Genomic DNA, 21,933 nt, shown 5'->3' on the forward strand with positions numbered 1-21,933 from the left:
CCCCCCCCCCCCCCCCCTTAAGGTGTGACTTAGCTAAGGCATATTTGCATCCATGTTTAAGATATCTATAAAGGAGTTTTGACTAGTCAGAATGTTAATTCCAGATATCTGCATTTAAATTCTTAGTCACAAAGGTAAATGCAGATATCCCCAAAGAAAGATCTTTCTAGTCAAAAAGCTAATTATAGATAGAGATGTCTATAATTAAATTGCAGATATCTTTAAATGAGTTTTGACTAGGAAAAATTCCAATTCAAGATATCTTATATTAATCTAATCTAAATATGTATTTTAGATATCTTTAAAATTGATGAATTAAAGGTGCACTATCTAGTATTTTTGCAGTAAAATATCCAAAAACCACTAGGCCAGTGTTATATATTTTGTTCGGTTGAGTACTTACAATATCCCAAATGTTTCCAACTATTTGTAAATTGTGAGAAAATTGCTATTTTAACTAAGGACCGGGACGTTTCAGCATAGCGTTTGAGAGAGTCGCCTGTCAATTGCGTCATATCTGCGCTACCCTCGGTTTTATTCTGCAGAAGCGCTTTTCTCTTAGCAGTGTGAACATGTCACATCAGCGTCGAGCAAACGTACAGAGTAACGTCATAACATCATTTTAAACACACTTAAATGTATCTAATATGATAAACAGAGCTGCTGGCTTTACCTTGTAGTCATGACCGGAAAAAGCGGAAGTGGGCGCGCCCGGCGACTGTGTCCCGTCCCGTAATAAAATAATAAAATAATAAAAGTCCCGGTACTTGCGAGCCGTGTGTTTGTGTAACAATCGCTCCAGCGGCTGTGCTCAGCTCCACAGCACTCGGTCCTGCTCTGCTTCACACTACAGTAACGTTAATAACCGCATCCATGAACATGATTTCTGCCCGAGTCCTATTTTCCACCGGCTGTGAGGTGAAGACCACATGTCCCAAGATACTGCGCTCAAACTTGGCATCATCAAACTACGCCTTTGTTTAGAATAGGCGCCCTCCAGTGGACGGAAAGTTGCATAGTGCACCTTTAAAGATATCTTAAATGTGATTATGACTAGCCAAAAACCAGTTAACCAGTTAGATATCTCTAATTATAATTTTCACTAGTAATAATTCAGTTAGAGATATCTTTAATTTAATTATGACTAGTACAATTGTAATTTGAGATATCTCTAATTAGAATTATGCCTAGTATAAAATCAATTATAAATATCTTTAATTACAACTTCTACTAGTCAAAACTCATTTGAAGATATCTGGAAATATTTTCCAATGGAAGAATATGACTAGTAAAAATGGCATTATAGATATCTTGAATGTATATTATGACTAGTCACACAATCACATTGTAGATATCACGACTAGTCAGAATTGTAGAGGAGATATCTGGAACTGGAATTATGACTGGTCAAAACTGATTCATGACTAGTATGGGAAGGTGTATTTAATGCTAACACGGCTTGCCATAATACTCCAAACCAAATTGTACTTGGGAAGGTGAAAAATGTATTCCACTTAGCTGTAGCACTGACGCCATCTGTTGGTTAATATCAGCGCTGCGTTTACCTCATCAAATGTAGATGAACTATGTAGATGAACTATCCAATTCAAAATATATATCGAAGGTTTAAACTGTTTTTATTCAAATGTACGTGTACACTAGGTTGCAAACGTCTGCTGGTCTGATTTACAGCCCAATGAAACAATTGTTTATTTTTTCGAATGACGTCACCAGTGTCCATGTCCTGATGTACCTGTAGAATCAGGTAGCTCTGCCGTGTTTATGGAAGCAGCAGGTAGGCTACGACGAGCATTCCGGTTAAATCGTTCTTCTCTTTTTGCTCTTTAAATTCAGTTTGAGGACGACTGAATCTGCACCGGCGGTATATTTGTGGACAAATAGTAAAAATCTAAATCCAACAACCTTTTTGAGCTCTCCGAACTTCCGGAAGAATCTCGTCACGCTTCCACAATTCGTCCCCCATATGGTGAGTGAAGTTTGTATTATTGTTGATAATATTACTTATTTAAGATGTTCTGATGTTGTTAAAGTATTTTAAACTGTGGCATTCACTAGTTAGTTCCTAAACCCACGTTTTGTTAATTTGACTGGATTTTTTAAAAAAAAACTGCTTCATGTTTGTTTGGGGACAGTGTGAACTTTGTATCTTTTCCGAATTTGTAAATATTCATTGGCGGCCAAACTATAAATAGATAGTAAAGTAATTTACTCTGCATCATAGTTCTATTATCTGATCTAAAACTATAGCTAACATTTAATTTTGAAATAATTATTGAATGTTTTCAATATTTACTTAGCTGAGACTGCTTTTAGAGTTGAATTGGTCCAAAATAATACAAATCTGTAGTCTACAGTAAAATTACATGTATTTAAAATGTACAATAATGTTTATACAACCAGTTATTTTAATTTCATAATACTTTAAATGGCATAAAATTTAGATTCTGTATTGATGGTGTTGTGGTAAAAGTTTACTTTCATTATCTTATTAACAATGACTACAACAGTGAAGAAAGCAAACACTAAACATCTCTTAAACTGGTTGGTTTACATTTCTAAGGGAAATTTGGGACAGCATGCTGTAGTTTTGTTTCGGAGACTCACTGAAAGTGTAAGGTAAAACCTTCACCCCCTCCCAGTTTTCCCCCATTATGTCTATTTTTCTTTAACAGACACTGAGGCCTTAGTCCAGCATCAGGTAACTGCAAAAAGCAGTCTTCAGAGGACGGTCAGGGCAGAGTGTTGTCCCTATGGAGGGCACCACGTCCTGGACCAGGGGTCCCATTGATGAAGGGCCATACAGGGAACGATCTGTCGACCCTGTGGAGATTGAGATCCAACACTATGGAGTGAGGGGCAAAGTCAACAAGGATGCTAATGGCAATACGACTGAGCAAGAGACAGTAAGCTTTCTCCCTGCCAAAGAAGAGCCCGTTTCGGGGACTAGTGTGTGCGGACCTTGCACATCTGTGGGTAGCTGCAGGAAGCTTTTTTGTAGCGTCTTGACTTGTGGACTGTACCGCATATGTCGGCGCTTGCCTTGTCTCATTTCGAGTGAAAGCTCAGCTGCCAATGTGCAGGTGGAGAACCAGTCAAGTCCTCCAAATGTTGAGAATGGCTTCTATCCCGACCTCCATATTCATGGTGTCAAGGTGAACACATCTGTCATTGAAGAAGTTGACGATATTTCGTTCCCCACTTCTAAAATTGAGATGGACAGTCCAAGCTACATCAGTAGCTTACTGGAAGATGACTTTATCAAAGGCAACGAGACAGAAGATGTGGACGAACTCATCACCCGAAAGCTTATGGAGGTCTTTTCTGAGTTTGAGATCAACGAGCTGGCCAAGTGCACCACGGACTCAATGTTCCTGCGGCGTTCCCGGGAGATCAGTCAGCTTATCTCGGATATCGTGCAGGAACACAACATAGAAGAGAAGGAGGCCGAGGGCAGGCTGGTGCGAGAGATCGTTCGCATAAGTATGCGGAAGAGTAAGAAGAGGCAGCAAATTCGTCCACAGGAGCTGCAGCGGGACAGCGGCAATGACACCTGGAACAGCAAAAGGAACAGCCAAAAGAGCAGCTTCAGTTCCATGAGTGATGGAAGTGAGTGACAACAACATTTCTCTTTCTTTTTCTCAATGTCTAGTCCTGAACTTTGTAAAGTATGTCGTCTCATTCTCCATGGCCTCTTGTTAAAGTCACCACGAAACCAATATTGGCAATTATTTTTTATGGGATATTGCAGGTTTTTTTTTATAAATGACTTATCTGTGCACACCAAAATCAAATCATTACTACACTACACACTACTAGGGATGGCTCGATACCACAATTTTGGCTTCGGTACGGTACCACAATCTAATACCGAAGTACCGATATTAAATCGATACCACAAGGTCTGATATTAGCGCGGGTATATTGCACGCGAATGAGAACAATTATGCAAGTTTTGAGTTTATAAAGTGGGAAATTACCACAAATGTTTATTAGTAAATTAATCAGCAAAGCTTATCACATCAAATCAGTCATTTGAAAACTTTCTTGTGAGAAATAATTTCAGCAAAAATCTCTCAAAATTAGCAAATTGCTTCTGGTTTCAAAAGACATCGCACTACACTAAAGCAATCTGCATAATCCGATTCAACATTTCACGCTCGTCTCGGGATGGAGAACGGAAATCATTTGAACACGCAAGAGATTTTATAGCATTTCGTAATAACAGTTACAGGAGATATGAGCTCATACGACAGACACACACACACACACACACACACACACGCCTGTCACTTAGTCACGCTCGCACATTACACATTAAGTTTCCTAAAACAGTCAAATACACAGAATTATGTACAAATGTCCGTCTTTAGTGAGTATTCACATAAACACAGTCGGTTGTGTCTAACGCGAATGTAAATAGTGCAATAGTACGCGTGCAAATATAATGAGATCTAAATGTCATTGGTTGTAACGAACGCTGGAGATTGTGATATTCGATCTTATGTTAGGCTGTGTGTGTGCGTTGATCAGTGTAAAAAGAAAATAAATGGCTAAATGAGATGGTTTGAATGATTCACTGACCTGTCGATCTCATAAGAAGTCTTAAAGTCAGGATAGTGACAGATGCTTCTTGGCTAGGTTTGAGGGTTCTTCATCAGTTTTATAAGCAAAGTCATTACAAATGTCACTTCTACTCCTCTCTTTATTAATTCATTTTGGGCATCTTGAGTGAGATTCGACTGCTTAATCCATTTTGTTCGTCTATGTTGTTGTCACATTTGCCGGTTGTTTCGGCTCAGTTTGGGTAGAGCGCTGCCATCTAGCGGTGAACTTCGGAAAAGCAGCATATACCGAAATGTGCCAAATCATGATATCGTACCGTTTGAAATAAAATATATACCGGTATTTTTCCAGTACCGGTATACCGCGCGTTTCACTCAGATGTACACATTATCACAGTTTATTCACTGTAGTTTAGAAAATGGCACCCACAGTATGACAGAACTCCGTTAAACTGTGTCAGAACAAATTAATCTTGATTATGTCAGATAACTTTGATAAAAAGCTCTGTAATGATATCAATCAACCTGTCAGTTGTTAAATTTAAGTACACAATTAATACCAATTTAGGGCAGCCATTACCAATAAATGCTTCACGCCCTGTCCACACGAAGCTAGAGCTTTCCCAATCCAATCTTTTTTTTCCCCTTGTTTCAAGAAATATCTGCATGCACAAAACGATGTAGTATACATGTCAAGCCAGTGGGTGGCGCTGTAAAATACACTAAAAATGGAGAAGAAGAGTTGTGGCTAGAAGGGGTATATCAGTGGTTGGAGGTGAGGCAAAATCTCATGATACAATAACAATAAATACATTTACTACTTAACAGATGTGTTTTATTAACCCCTACACCTACGCCAAGCCTAAACCTACCCTTACAATAAGGCCGGAGACACACTGCAAGCATGGCGTTTCTGTTGCGTGTCAGCCGCGGGGCGGCTGTGTGGCGTTTTCTATGCCTTTGCACACCAGAAGCGTGTCTGACGTGGTGCTGCTGCTGCTATTGATGTACAGGCAAAGCCTATAATTCATGTTAAACATGCCTACTGATACAGAAACGTCGGCAGTATTGACCATACAAATCTTGTTATGTAACAGCAAAATAGGCTACAGTATATTTAGTACTGTATTGACAGTTGCAAAATTGATAATTATGTTGTTTTTTATTATTAATATTAGGCCTATATCTGCATTTATGTTAACCTAGAGACTTTCAAACATGAAAATGTCATTTATTAATATGTATTTGTGTTAAAATGACATAAGCATCTTTTCCTATTCTATTTTGCCTGGAAACGTTTCCAACATGCTCGCGTGTCGCGTGAAAAATAGGCGTCTCTTCTATTTCTAGCATGCACGCGTTTTCCGCCTGGCTCATGCAGACGGTGTGCAAGCTCTAACCTGTTTGTGTACGCACACAAAAATTTATATATAAAGATTTATAAAACCATGCAGAGTCAGAAGCTGCGCGAAAATCCCTTTATAAATCACAGCCAGCAGCAGATTGTGCGTACGTGCTTCTCCACCCTGTCTCCTCCCCGAAATCACCATACATGGAGCTTACAATGCCTAGTTTTACTATGCATCACCTCATCTGCATATCATTTGCATGCATATCCCCATCCACGTGACACCATGTTTAACACTGTCAAAGGTAAAAGACATTGAAAAATATTAGATACAGACTATAAATGCTATTTTTCGCTTACACATTACATTGCTGAATAACATTCAATATCCTTTTTATGTTTTAAAATAAATATATCAAAATATCCATAAAAACATAAATAAATAAAGTGTTATTTTAGGCTAATTAAAAATATTTAGTTAATTTCGTTCATTTTAAACACTTCAAATAAAATTAAATTCATGCAGTTTTGATGATAATGTCCCTAGATGGAAACTCGTTCTCTCCTTATTCCGCCATTGGTGTAATCCTCCAACAGTGCCATCATGAAGCGTTACATACCTGGGTCACCAGAGGATTTTTGTTTCTAACAAATAGACCGATCATTAACACCTCGACAAAATCACAGAATTAATTTGTGGGGGAAAATTGAAGACGAAAATGTTATAGTGAACACATGCTTCTTCATGACGAATTTGTGATGTAATAGTTAGGACTGCTGATGAGTAGCGATTGTGCTTCATGACTGTTGCAGACATTGACATTTTATGATATATGTAGCCTATATTAAGGAAAATATTTTGTTTTTACTCTGTGTTGTGCAGTTCTCTAATAAAAGCGTATTTCATGCTATTCTGTATCACATGTAGTCGCGCCATCTCCTCCTGCGCTCTCATTGGAGACGATGTGACTGTAAGGCAGCGATATATTATTTTAATACATTTTGAATTACGTTTGTATTTTACTAGATGCATATAGCCTAAAACAATCAGCACAAATAACACTTTTGGATTTAATCTTCATGACAATGTGGATATAACGTATGAAATGGAGTGAAAATGAAATGTCATTAATTAATTCTTATAACCTCACATTTATTTTCTACAATCTAACTTCAGTTCACGACTTCCCCATCTGTGTCGCCAATTCCCTTTGTCTCCTAAATGTGCGTACACACAGCTCAAAGTTTGCTTAAAGGTGCGCACATTCTCCCATATTTTTTCTATGAAAATTATTTACTTCAGTGCATTAAACATCATTTGGGAGGGTTTTAGCTTTTCATATGAGCTATTTCTAACACAAATTAATTAATTAAAAGTCAGGTTAATATCAGGTATTTCTAGAAAATAGATAAGCGACAAGACTTTTGTCAGGGACTGTATGTAAAGAAATGGGAAATTATTTTTGAATTTAGTGTCTTCTAGACAGAGAAAAGACAGAAAATGTATTTTTGTCTCATGGGGATGAAAGACAACAGTTCCCAGAATGCACCCATAAAATCAGTTCAGTTAGAGAACAGACACTACATTTAGAAACTAAACGTGTCTGTTCAATATAATGAGTAATTCGCAAAGCGAGTTTCACAGCACAAACGCAGCAGGAGTCAGATTACAATCATCGTGATGAATGAGCTGTCATGAGGAGAGCTGAGGTAACGCGTATTCAGTCTGGCAAATTTTCAAACGATCATTTGAATATACTCCAGGGTTTCTACTGATACAAAGCCATATGCTAATCGCTGAAGTAACCCTTTAACTCTTTCACCGTGCCGGACGTAGTGTGATGACATCACCGTTTCACAAAATATACGGATTGACTGTACATACGAAAATGAAAGAATGTCGTTTTCAGATTTATCCACTCCGGGACCCTGTTTAAAAAAATATCGGATTTATGCTTCCAAAACACCGGATCCGTGTGGACGAACCGCTGATATGGTACAAAATTGATATGTGCTAAACTCCCTGTGAACAGGGCATTTTGTTTGGTCTGTGGTGTAAAAGGTTTTATTAGAAATGAAAGAAAAAACACTTAAAGGGGGGGTGAAACACTCAGTTTCAGTCAGTGTCATGTCAATCTTGAGTACCTATAGAGTAGCATTGCATCCTGCATATCTCCGAAAAGTCTTTATTTTTTTTATAATTATATAAGAAAGATGCGCTGTTCCGAGTCTTTCCGAAAAAAGCCGAGCGGGTGGGGGCGTGTCGTGTGAGCGGAGCTAAATAATGACGTGTGCAGCAGCGCGCTGCTATTGTATTGAGTGCGTCGTAAAGCTGTGTCATCCCTAACAGCGGGAAAAAAACTTTATTCAAAATAAAAATATGGCTTTTAATCAGATACAGCCATACATCTATGATCCGGAATCAGACCCAGAGGCTGCAGTTGAACAGGAGCAGCAGCAAAAACGACTAGAGCAGGACGTCTCTATGTGGTACGATACACTAACTATATAATATGCTTAGCGGCTTGTGTTATTTACATATTTATACTTGAATTATATCGTCGTATTTTTGTCTTTGAAGGTGTACATGTGGGAAGTGCAGTTGTGCACGTGTGTTTGTGTGTTTACGCGTGGTTTGTGTAGACAGGTTAAGTTAGTGTTTACATAGAAAGACACGGAATAGTAGCGCATTTGAATGAAGAAGCGTGCTTATTTAGTTCAACATATTTCCCCCCTCTTTGTGTATTGTTGAGTGCTTTTACAATACACAAACATAAAGTTACACATATAGTGGCCAGCTAAACAAATGTACACGCACTACACATCGCATGCTCCATTGATCAATTTCTATATATAGTAATATATATAGTAACTATACGTGATCATGTTTGGGCTACTTGATGAGCATAGACACAGACATTTGAAGCAGTCTAACTCACCGCCCGCGGTTCTAACGTTGGGACTGCTCCATCCTTCAGCATTAGGCGATTGGAAAATCCGGCGTCATGCTGGGCCTTGTTTATGAAACAGTCGGCACCGAAATGCAGCGAACAGATATAAACATTCGCGCAACTCAGTTGCTGATCCGGAAAAGCAAATTACATCCACTGTTGCCTTACCGCGGGGTTTTGGAGAATCTGTGCAGGACTGTCTTGGTCTGGCAACCAAAAACGCACTTTTTGATGTCATTGTTAATTGTGCACATTACCTGTGCAGCTCAGCCTACGAGCGCTTTGATGGGCATAGCCTGTTGCTTTCGCTCTCTCCCTCTCTCTCTCTCCCTCTCTCTCTCTCACACGCTTCCGGTAGAATTGTCCGTAAGGCCCATACAAGGAAATTCCGCCCCCATTAACGTCAAAGGGGACGCATGATCGCAAAAAACTTGCCGAAACTTATGACTAACCGGAAGTAGTATTTTTGACAAAGAAATACTCCCATCAAACGTCCACCTTAACTTTTGAAACTTTGTCTATGTTTAGTATGGGATTCCTTGTCTTTAACAGTGTAAAAAGATCAGTATGCATGAAACAGCATTTCACCCCCCCTTTAAGCAAAACATGGTAAGGTCAAAGTGTCTGAATAATTTTGGTCAAAAAATATCAATTTGCTGGTAGTCCACTGGATGAAGATTTTTTGGGTATAATACGTCACAGTTTATTTTGCTATCCTCATGACACTTACATAAATTAACTATAGTGACTTGCACCCAATAGGAAACAATTATATCTGGTCTCTGAATAATTTTTGGTTTGACTGTATGTCAAAAAAAACTGTTACAACTTTGGTTTCATGCCAACTTTAAACTTTTGGTATAAATGACACTCTCATCCAATCTTTCCGATCCAAAAACCTGTATGATGTTCTTTCTGTAGTGGAAGTAGCCTGTAGTCCTCATCAACAGTGAATAATAAATGGTGGAAATCACTGCATGCCATATGTTGCTATAATGATATTTGAATAAGTAAATACATTTTTTTGTTCTTTTTAGAGTTGCAGATTTCAATGGAGAGGTCCGATGACATAACAGCCAGGAACTTACGCAACAACAGTGACCAGTGTAAGTAGGAAATTTCGATTTTTATGAACCGTTTACACAGGCTTTTCTCAACACAACCTGATTACTGCAATGAGAAAATATTCCTAGGATACATTTCACCCAAACCTATGATTTATATTATGCAATTTAAATCTTGGTATTACAATACAGTACGTTCAAAAGTTGCAAAATGCTGAAATGTTACAAATGCTTTCTATACGCCCGTTAGTTGGGCTCGTGCACTATAGTTGTTCATGAGAACAGTTTGTGTTTTTGTGATAGAAGGGGTGACTTTTTCATTGAATATTCAACCTGGATTAGTAGCACAGAGAATGCCATAGTCGTTGCCTGGGTTACGTATGTGTGGGGCGGAGCTATCAAAATAGGGCAGAGAAGCTTTTGGGGGTAGGGCCGTGTTTGTTTTGGGGATTTGAAATATCAACAACGGTTACCAGAAAGCCCTTACCTCATCTTTAAGCAGCATTACTGTTTTTCAACATTGATAATAATAGGAATAGCCTATTAGAATGATTTCTGAAGGATAATGTGACACTAAAGACGGGAGTAATTATGCTGAAAATTCAGTACATATTAAAATATATTCATTTAGAAAACTGTTATTTTAAATTGTAATGATGTATTACTGTTTTTATTATCAAATAAATACATCTTTGCTGAGCATAAAAAACAACAAATCTTACTAACCCCAAAAATGGTAATGTACATGACAATGTTAACTTATATTAATGTTTTTTTTATTCATATTACAGGTATGTAAATTATATTTTAATTAGTTGTGATAGTTTAAATGACATACCATGAAAAAATACTGAAATGTGGAAATCTGTTCATAAAACTGTTTTATATGCAAAATATCATTTATTTTCTTTCTTTTGATTTTGGGGAGGTATGTGACCTCGACTTTCATGAGATTTGCATAAAACTAACAAAGACCATGTCTTAACCTCATGCTAATTTAGCTAGCAGCTCAAGATGGTTCTGTGTGTTTGTGCGTAGCAGTGCTGTAGGCTCTTCCTGCCTGAATTAAAGACTGTTGAGTGCCTGCATCAGCAGAGAGAGAGAGGGAGTTTTGTGATGTAACCAACCACATTGTCACAAACAATGCTCTCTTGTCTGGAAGCCATCTGATCGGTTACACTCTTCTGAATTTGAATGTCTCTCTTTTCCTCATCAGTGGTGGTTTACCCCTCCCTTTCACTTTGCTTGATGTTGTTTTCATGGTCTACAGTGTTGGCAAGCAACAGCTGGATTTTTTATTTGTCTTTATGCTATTATATAAACGTTTGTGGAAACATGAAGTTAAGAATATAATAACTTTCAGCATGTCGTTCTGAGAGCACCCATATATTACTTAAGCATTTATACTTTCTGTAGGCAGGCCCATGTCATAGTTTATCATTTAAATTATATCATTTTTCCCTTTGTCCCACTTACGTTTTTATTCTCTTTTTTTGCCAGACATAATCACAAGATCCGTCAAAAATGAGCTGGTTGTTTGTTTGTGTTTTGCTGCTGTGCTTTAAGACTATGTAAATATCCTCTTCACATGTGAAATGAGATGCAAATGAGATGTAAGCTTATTCACAGGCTGTAGGTTTTCTGTCAGGTCAACTCTTCAGGACACTTTACCAAGTACTGTATTACAAAAATAGTAGACTTACAAAAAAAAGTGTTAACCATGCTTTTGGACACTTACAATTAAATGAAAAGGTATTATAGTTTAAATTAATAATAAATGCAAATAGTTGAACAGGATGTGAAATGGGTGCCATTTCGGAGTGCTTTTTGACCCAGAGTAGGGCTTCAGTACATTATATGAAATTAAATATTATTAGTTTACTGTCAAATGTACTGGCAAGCATTTATACTTTAATATAATTTCTATTGAAACTTGTATGTCATGTATTTAAATATATCTGTAAATTCTTATAACTTTAAATGTAATATTGAATAATACTACAGTTTAAATTATAATGAAGTATTTATCCAAATAAATGTACCTCTTTAAAGCATGACCAATGATTCTTAAAACAATGATTTAATGTACTTTAAAAAAAAAAATGATTTAAAAAAAAAAACTTTTAATTTTAACAAACTGCAGTTTTTTAAGTGTACTTAAGTATTAAGAAAACAGTCCTGAAAGTGTACTGTCTTTAAGTACACTTCAGTGACCATTTATTTCATTAATATTATATTATGTGCAAGTAAAGTAAATATATATCAGGCATAACATTATGACATTATTAATAATATTGTGTTCGTCCCCCTTTTCCTTCTAAAAACAGCCCTGACTCGTCAAGTCATGAACTCCACTAGACCCCTGAAAGTGTGCTGTGGTTTCTGGCACCAAGATGTTAGCAGCAGATCATTTAAATCCTGTAACTTGGAAGGTGGGGCCTCCATTGATCTGACGTGTTTGTTCAGCACATGGAACACATTGGATTGAGATCTGGGGAATTTGGAGGCCAAGTCAACACCTCATTTGTGGTCCTCAGACCATTCCTGGACAATTTTTGCTTTGTGGCAGGGCGCATTATCCTTCTGAAAGAGGCCACAGCCACCAGGGAATACTGTTTCCATTAAAAGGGTGTTTATGGTCCGTAACAATACTAAAGTAGGTGGTATGTGTCAAAGTAACATCCACATGGAGGGCAGGACCCAAGGTGCAGCAGAACATTGCCTAAAGCATCACACTGCCTTCTCCAGCTTGCCTTCTTCCCATAGTGCATCCTGGTCCCATGTGTTCCCCAGGGAAGCGACGCACAAACAAAGTGCACGTGATGTAAAAGAAAACATGAATCATCAGACTAGGCTCCTTCCATTGCGCTGTTGTCCAGTTTTTAGCCTCACATGCCCACTGTTGGTGCTTTCGCCGGTGGACAGGGGTCATCCTGACTGGACTGCGGCTCTGCTGCCCCATAGGCAACAAACTGCGATGCACTGTGTATTCAACAGCTTTATATCAGAACCAGCATTAACTTCTTGAGCAATTTAAGCTACAGTAGCTTGCCTGTTTCATCAGACAACACAGGCAAGCCTTCGTTCCACGTGTGCGTCAATGAGCCGTGGCCGCCCATGACCATGTTGCCGGTTCACCACTGTTCCTTCTTGGACCACTTTTGATAGATACTGACACCCAACTGACACCTTGTGGGAACACCCCACAAGGGCTGCAGTTTTGGAAATGTTCTGACCCAGTCATCTAGCCATCACAATTTGGCCATTGTCAAACTCGCTGAGGACAAAATGTTTACTTGCATCCTAATATATCACCCACTAACAAGTGCTGTGATGAAGAGATAATCATATATATATATATATATATATATATATATATATATATATATATATATATATATATATATATATATATATATATATATATATATACTGTATACACACACACGTTTAAGATTTGAAGTAAACTATAAGTGTACATTTGATACAATTTAGGCACAGTTTCTTCCGCAAGTGAAGTATAGTTCATACTTCTAGAACCTACTAAAAACGCCTTATATTGTGAAAGAATCATAAAATAAACCGATTAATAAAACAATATGCAAAACAGCAGTTGAGAGACACAGCTAGGAACGGCACAATGTCTGGTAAACTGTGGTTAAAAAAAGATTTTTGTTCTTCTTCGGAACATGTCTCATCAAAAAAAAATCTTAATTTGTGTTCCAAAGTTAAACAAAAGTCTTACAGGTTTATATATATATATATATATATATATATATATATATATATATATATATATATATATATATATATATATATATATATATATATATATATATATAAATTTTCAGGAATATACAATTTAGTTCTGACAACAGAAATCTATGATTTCAGAAAAAGCTATTCACACAGCTTGTTTTTTTGTTTAGTTTTTTCAATGGAGTGAATTTTGGGGGTTTGAAAGTTACAGTATTATTTTATGGTAAATGAAAACACTTTTATTTTAAATGATTTCACAATACGACACCCATAAAGAATAGATCAAATTGCATGTTTATTTGCTTTGAAAAAAGTCTTTTTTTTTCTCTTTCCACACAGCATTAACTCCAAGTTTCCAGGAAACGGGTGTGCCGATCAGGTCGGACACTCCTTTACTACCCAGCAGCATGGTGTGAGAGTTTTCCGTCAGACCATCGACTTTTAATTTCCAAACGTCCTTAAATAATGCATACTTCATCTTTATGATGTATATATCCTCTGGCTTAGAGTCAGTGGATGATTTTGAAGTATACCCCTGAAAAATGTGATTTCATGGGCAGTTTTTTGTTTTTTGTTTGTTTATTTGTTTGTTTGTTTGTTTGTTTTACATTTGAAGAGGTAGTTGTATTTATGCTTCTATTTCACTTTTTTTTTCTTTGGTCTCTTGTGATGGATGTGTGAAGTATCTCAATGTTGCTGTCCAGAAGACATAAGACAACAATTAATAATGAAATGAGAATGGAAGAATGGAAAACAATCTGACCTCTTTTTAGCAAACAGATGGACAATATACTGTAGCATGATTTAACTCTCCTTAGATCTGCCTTTTAAATGTTTTATAAAAAAAATTCTGTCATTATTTATTCACCCTCATGCATTTCATTCTTGAAATGCATCAATCAAGCTCCAAGTTGATGAAAAACAGTGGTGTTAGTATACAAACAAGAAAAAATTGCTGAAGACAGGGCCAGATTTACTAATAGCTTGCACCAGCGCAAGCCCCTCTTTTGCTATTAAACTATTGTCATGATTTACTAAAGAAACAAAGTGAGGGTTAATAAATAATGACATGTTTCATCTTTATGAGTCGTGAACTATTGCTTTATTGTTAAATTGAAGAATGTATTAGTCAAATGTTGGCTAATCCGTGAAAATTTGACTGTGTGAAGTTTGTTGTATCAAACAAAATGCCGGAATGAATGTCGAAGAGTGCTAAATGCTTATTTAAAAGTACAAAGAAACAATATATGCACTTCACTTGCCATAGGCAAAGTCTAGGATAGCTTTTAATTGATTACTTGTTTCAATTCAATGTATATTTTAATGTGAATTTCACTGTAATTTGTTTGAAAAATCATTCTCTTATGCAAGACCCTTAGGGTTGCCTTAATAATGATAATAAAGTTTTGTTGCTTGTTTCATAGTACATGGGATTCTTGTTTTGGTCAAAGACCTTGTAAAATTGGTAAGCTAAGTAAACTAAAATGTTCTGCATTTGCATGTGCCTACAGTGAAGGTGGCTGACATCATCCGAATGTAGTAAATGCACTGTGTTCAACACTGAAATCAGTTGTACTAGCTACTACTGTATTTACACTCTACTGTAATGCATATGCAAATTTAAATAAAAAAAATCCCTCGTGCAAGACTATGCCAGAGGTGATCCCAGAAACATGTCAACATGTGCTTTTTCAGTGCCAGAACTCATTTAAACTATGGTTCATAGGACACAATGTCACATTCAGTTTGGAAATGCTCAAGTTAAGCAGCTATACAGCATGCTTTGTATATCGAAACCATAAAACCCCCTCGAGACTACCAGGAAATTGTAAAGCAGAAAGGGATATTTGCTTAAGGAGAAAGAGCAGAGGAATAGTGCGTCAGCATATACTTGAAACTGATCCTTTGTTTCACATTTGACATGCACTGCTTATGCACTGAAACATGATTTTTGATTCATTAGAATTTCAGTTTCTGCCTTAAGGTTAAATGGCTGTAAAAGTGTTGTGTTTTGACATGTTTAGTATTTCGGAACCCTTCAGGCATTTGGTTATACATGGTAAAATGTTTTAAAGGGGTTTTGCATGGCAACATGCATTGTTTAATAATTGTTTACTACAAGAAGCCAATTCATATTTGAACTATTAGTCAATGTGAGAGAAGAGTTGTTTTAATACATCCACCATGTTTGATATACCAGTGTTTATCTAAGAATGCATCATAAGACACAAAGCCAGCTGTGAGATGTGCTGTTGAAAAACAGCCCTGACCTGTCGATGTATTGACTCCACTAGACCCCTGAAGGTGGGCTGTTGAATCTGGCACCAAGATGTTAGCAGCAGATTATTTAAGTCCTGTATGTTGCAATGTGGGGCCTCCATGGATCGGACTTGTTTGTTCAGCACAGATGCTCGATTGGATTGAGATATGGGGAATTTAGAGGCCAAATTAACACCTCAGACTACTTGTTGTAAAAAAACATTTTTGCTTTGTGGCAGGGCGCATTATCCTACTGAAATTGGCAGCCACCACAGTTTCCACAAAAGGGTGTACATGGTCTGCAACAATGCTTAAGTAGGTGCTACGGGTCAAACTAGCATCCACATGGATGGCAGGACCCTAGCAGAATATTGCCTCTGCTGGCTTGAATTCTTCCCATAGTGCGTCCTGGTGCCATTTGTTCCCCAAGCGCACCAGGCCATCCATGTGATGTAAGAAAACGTGATTCATCAGACCAGGCCACCTTCTTCCACTGATGTGGTCCAGTTCTGATGCAGTGGATGGGGACAATATGGTAACCCTTACTGGTCTGCATTTATGCAGTCCCATTCACAACAAACTGCGATGCATGATGTATTCTGACACCTTTCTATTAGAACCAGCATTAAATTCTTTAGCAATTTGAGCTACAGTAACTCATCTGTTCAATCGGCCTTCGCTCCTGTGTGGCCACTCCTGCTGTGGCCGCCCATGACCCTGTCGCTGGTTCACCACTGTTCCTTCCTTGGACCACTTTTAATAGATACTGAGCACTGCAGACCAGGAACACTCCACAAGAGCTGCAGTTTTGGAGATGCTCTGACCCAGTCATCTAGCCATCTCAAATTGGTCCTTGTCAAACTCGCTCAAATCATTATGCTTGCCCATTTTTCCTGCTTCAAACACACCAACTTTGAGGACAAAATGTTTACTTGCTGCCTAATATCCAACCCACTAACAGGTGCCGTGATGAAGAGATAATCAGTGTCACATAATGTTATACCTGATCGATGTATAGGTATTAATATTAGCATTTATATTATCATACTAACTGTTGTACCAATGTCACTGCCATTTGTAGTCAAAATATAATTCGATTTACTAATCATTGGTAGCCTATACAGCTAATCTGTGGAGACCACAGTACTGTTTATAGCACTTTCACCACAAACCATTCACTTTCTTGACTCTTACCCTAGATCAATCGGCCCATAAACCACAGTCACATGACCTTACATAATTCTGCAGTCAGTGGGTTACAGATTGGCCTGTATACACCACAGTCTTGGTTATGTAGTTGTAGTTTAATTATGTCTTATGTGAAATCAACCACAAAGTCAATCATTTATTGATTGCACTATAAAAATGCTGGGTTTAAAACAACCCAAGTTGGGTTGGAAATGGACAAACCCAGAAATTGGGTTGTTTGAGACCCATTCAAACAACCCAATTTCTGGATTTGTCCATTTCAACCCAACTTATGTTGTTTTAAACCCAGCATTTTTTAGAGTGTGCGTTTGATTCTGTCTGCTGTTGGCTCAATATCAAATAAGTCCAGGCGTGATTAGGCATAAAACTCTCATTGGCATGGACTTATTTCCTTATAACACAGAGTGTATTTGCTCTAAGTACTATCACTGTTGTATCAGTTTAACAACAATCCACCCTTGTTTAATGAAGCCTCTGCGGGGGCTTTTGGAGTCTGGCAGGAGAAAACAGGGTCATTTGAATGGTTGCCAAATGTACCTACATCCAGTATGTTCCTGTTGATGCTTTATGAATCATCCGATATGTCTGTATGATTATTCTCTTGTTTAGTTACCATCGAAACTACTGAAGTTGGTCATGCCTGATAGTGCAGATTCAATACTGAGACATAATGTTCTGTGTATTTATACACATATCTAGGAAAATGATGTAGCCTACATGAATAATATAAAAAGTAATGAACATTTTAATTAGTTTCATTAAGGTGTGTTTCTGCAGTACTATAGGCCTAAAGATATGATTTTATGTCTCCTCATATAAAACAGAGCTCTGGCAACAGCAAACAAACGCAACAGGTTGAACAAGCTCTTGTCATAGATGGGGAATAACACTACCTTCATATTGGTGCTAAACAGAGTGGAAGTGCTGTACTGAGTCATATAAAAAAGACACTAAGAACAATAAAGATATAGCTCTAAAAATCATTCTAAATACACCACACCACAACTATAACCTAACAGAGAAACAACATATTTGGACTCACTTTCAGAAGAATCTTCTTCTTTGTCCCAACCATGTCATAATAAACGTAATTACGAGATGACAACATGTGACAATCTACTTGAGCTTTTCACATCCTCGTACTTGGAATTATGCATTGAGGTTAACTTTTTGCCTCGCCGCATGCCCTATCGGACAATGACTTTGCAGGCAAAGTTTGCGCATAAAGGTACCTGCTGAAGCTGATTTTGGACATACACTATATTGCCAAAAGTATTGGGACACCCCTTCAAATAATTGAATTCAGGTGTTCCAATCACTTTCATGGCCACAGGTGTATAAAATCAAGTACCTAGGCATGCAGACGGCTTCTACAAACATTTGTGAAAGAATGGGTAGCTCTCAGGAGCTCGGCAAATTCAAGCATGGTACCGTGATAGGTCCCCACTGTTAGGGGTTAACAGCTTATGACCCAGGACCAGTAGTGAAGAAATGAAGACAGAGTCAGGATTCCAATTAAATAAAAGAAAAATTTACTTAAGAATAGTTTGCAGTTTCAAAAGCAGAAGCCAGCTTCAAGTCTCACAAGGAGTTCGTAGGCCGCGCTCCCTCTCTCACCGTCTCGTTGCCTCGCCCCCTCGTACATACCATTGTCCCAACAGTTATACCGTTTTCAAGGTCTTATCCACGTCATTACTGCGATGTGGATGGTTCTGATTGGCTCAGAGACAATGCACAGTCATGGTAAATTTCCACTCATGTCAGTTAATCTGATGCACGTTTCCACTGACGTGTCACTTGTTGATGCTTTCACCCAGAATTAGGCCCGTAGTGACCTTCCAGATCTGGAGCAGGCGCCAGCTTGCCCAGAACAACAAGTCCACCCATCTCTTAGGGTGCCCATTTGAACACCATTCTGATCTGTAGCATAGAATATTGTGCACATACACAGATACACAGTCTCTCCAAGGTTGGAGCTGATTAAGCTCCAGTTCTAACCAGTTCTTACCAAAACATACTGATAACATGTGCTTTCTTTTAGTGAGAGGGACACACAATATAGTACAGGCAATATTCATCTTGAGTCTTTAGTGTTTCAGTAAAAGGAAATATAAAAGGAATAAAACATAATAAATTAAATGAAAGACAAATCCATATTTCATATCTGGAAGCCGGGCTAAGTGAGCAAACCCTGTTGCTGCACTCCTGACATGTTAGGGGTGTGTGATACCTCCAAAATCCAAACACATGACCTTGTTGCCAGTGTTTAGTGACACATCACACATCTCTAGGCCAGACCCTCAGTCACTCCTCAGAGACCAAATACACACTTTAGAAAACAAGAAACTAAAACTAAATCATAACTGGATAGAATCATTATAATAATACAGGATAAATATTGATTAAAGTTTTGATTATAAAGTTAATTAGGATATAAATATATACAGGTATATTGAAGCGGCAGGGGATTTCAGAATCCCCCCCTTCACTCCCTCCTAAAGGCCAATTTTGGGGTCCCAATGACCCCCTAAAGTTGGTCTACCAATTTAGGCCGCTTCATAATGTTCAATGCCCTCCCCTTTTTAGTTTATAATCTTTGAAAAACAGAAAATCTCTTTTCCCCTCAGGGATTTAACTTCAACCATTATTAATCTCATCTAATTTGGTTTTATCAATGCCTTGATTGATTACAATAAGAACATATTCATCCTCAGGAGGACATACTACATTAGCACCCCATGTTAAATACCACCCCATTATAAATACCAAGATATCTCATCTAAAAAGAGGGATTTTAAATACATTTCTTTCAAAACACAGACCTTTTTCATCTTAAAAACAATAGTGGTCTGAAATAAAAATAAACAAAATAAATAGGCATCATAATCCATCCAAGTACATTCAGTCTCTGCATAAAACATCCTTCAGTTTACAGTCTACATGCATGTACCATCTTAATTTCACATTCTATTCATTTCTTTCTCAAACATGTACATAACATCCATTTCAATCGCTTTTCCCTGATTTTACTCAAGAACCTTCTTGTTAAACCCATTTTCATAACTCATCTTTTTCTTTTCCATAGGTTTCCACATACTCAAACCTTTTTGTTACACTTGCTTTTTCCATCAAATCCAGTTTTCACTCATGATAGCCCACATCATTTTTTTTTACTTAAAATTAACATAACCATAAAATTGTTAATGTTGAAAACTTCATCAAAGTGACATATTTATCCATTTGTATTACATTCATTCAGCTTGTTCACATCTTTATCTTGTGACATTGTGCTTAATCATACTCAATACAAATTATTTTTCAAAATATATTTCCAAAGCCATGTTATTTAGCAAACCATTCAAAATCAATTAATTAGGGTTTCCTTTAAAGTAACATTTCCTTTCAATGTCTTGTCCATTAAAACTCTTTAGGCGTAAGCTCCAAATGACCAAAATCTTAACCCTGTTGATTTATGTCATCTGGCAGTGATACTTCTCATCATATCCTCACTAGCCTTCCTTTGCCACTTACACCAAAATTGTTATAATTTTCCCAAGAATTTACACATTTCCATAATCTCCCATGTTACTTTATAAAGTATTCACATTTGTACTGTCATCATCAGTTTCTTTAAAACAGTTTTAAAACAATCTGTATTTTGAAAATCATTCATTGTTCAATATTTACTTAATTTGATGTAAAGTGTTCATAAATTGTTCGTAAAGTTTTATTTTCACAACATTAATCTTTAGGGCTATTTCTCTCTCGTTTTAACTTGTCAGATTATTCTTTATCAAAATATTAAGTCTCCAGTGCAAATGCACCATGTGATCGTTATTGTTTCAGTCTTATCTCTACTGCTCTACAGAAACCAAAATATTATTTTATTCATCTTTCAATCCCAGTCACACCGAAAAACTTAAAGTCACTTGCTCCTTTAACATTAATTAGACATTATTACTAGACATCTAATGTCCTGCATCCATTTAAGGGATAAACAATAAAAATAAAAATAAAACTTTTTCTTTTAGAAGTTATCTTTTTGGCCGCCCTTCTGCCTTCAGAAATATGAGGGAATCTCTGGATAATTTAGATAGTGACTTCAGCCAATTTGTCACTTTGTCTCTGCCGTCAAGTTTCTAACATTTATGTTTACCATTTCTAATCAATTGACATTATTTCAATTTAAACCCTCAGTTAAATTTGGAGATGGGTGTTTAACCCATTAAGAAACGGCAATCTTTAACTTTATAATTCCACTTCAACTAATCCAGAGATTAATTCAAATCAACATCATAAATGACAAAATTAGTCATAATTACCAGTAACGGACAGAGCTGGATACCAGTCCACTTAAAGCTCGTCCCATGTTCTGGATCATCTTTTCCAGATTCCTTCAGAATTAGCAGTTCCTTTAAAGGTTGCCTTAACCCATCTGTAATGATAAACACTCATTCCAGAGGTTAATGACCTCACACACACTATCAGGACAGAACAGTTTCACAAACCAACACATACAAAACATAAAGTGCAGTCATCAACAAACATACGCACATATGAATTGCTCATTCTCAAAATTAGTTTTTAGTGTTTAACTAAAAATTATTTAATCTCAGTTCTTACATGGTTTCTTAACCAATTTCAAATCATGTCTGTTCGTTATTCCTTCATTTTTAGAGAAGTCAGCTGGGTTGTTTTGGTTCTGATATCATTGCTTTTGTTTAGTTTCAGCTTTAGCAGGACGATAACAGACAGAGCAC

At 37.2% G+C, this 21,933-nt stretch overlaps 1 protein-coding gene across 2 annotated transcripts; it reads left to right on the top strand.

The window, feature by feature from the left end:
• The first annotated feature begins 1,739 nt into the window (after nucleotides 1-1,739).
• Nucleotides 1,740-15,121, top strand: kdf1b (keratinocyte differentiation factor 1b). Of its 2 annotated transcripts, none has more exons than XM_067425338.1 (4): nucleotides 1,740-1,996; nucleotides 2,694-3,627; nucleotides 9,920-9,988; nucleotides 14,045-15,121. In XM_067425338.1, exons 2-4 carry the CDS (start codon nucleotides 2,772-2,774, stop codon nucleotides 14,119-14,121), a joined length of 1,002 nt encoding a protein of 333 aa, XP_067281439.1. In that variant the 5' UTR covers nucleotides 1,740-1,996; nucleotides 2,694-2,771; the 3' UTR covers nucleotides 14,122-15,121. The 2 variants fall into 2 exon arrangements, with proteins under 2 accessions (XP_067281439.1, XP_067281438.1); XM_067425337.1 differs by having other exon boundaries at nucleotides 1,740-1,987.
• Nucleotides 15,122-21,933: the final 6,812 nt, after the last annotated feature.

This window comes from Pseudorasbora parva, chromosome 19 (assembly GCF_024679245.1).
Source record: "Pseudorasbora parva isolate DD20220531a chromosome 19, ASM2467924v1, whole genome shotgun sequence".
NCBI lineage: Eukaryota > Metazoa > Chordata > Actinopteri > Cypriniformes > Gobionidae > Pseudorasbora > Pseudorasbora parva.

What these genes read in the sequence shown, in the direction of transcription:
- kdf1b (XM_067425338.1), top strand. Translation starts at nt 2,772, where the DNA reads ATGGAGGGCACCACGTCCTGGACCAGGGGTCCCATTGATGAAGGGCCA. An exon ending in CAGTTCCATGAGTGATGGAA is followed by an intron (nt 3,628 to 9,919) that starts GTGAGTGACAAC and finishes TGTTCTTTTTAG; the next exon opens with AGTTGCAGATTTCAATGGAG. An exon ending in ACGCAACAACAGTGACCAGT is followed by an intron (nt 9,989 to 14,044) that starts GTAAGTAGGAAA and finishes CTTTCCACACAG; the next exon opens with CATTAACTCCAAGTTTCCAG.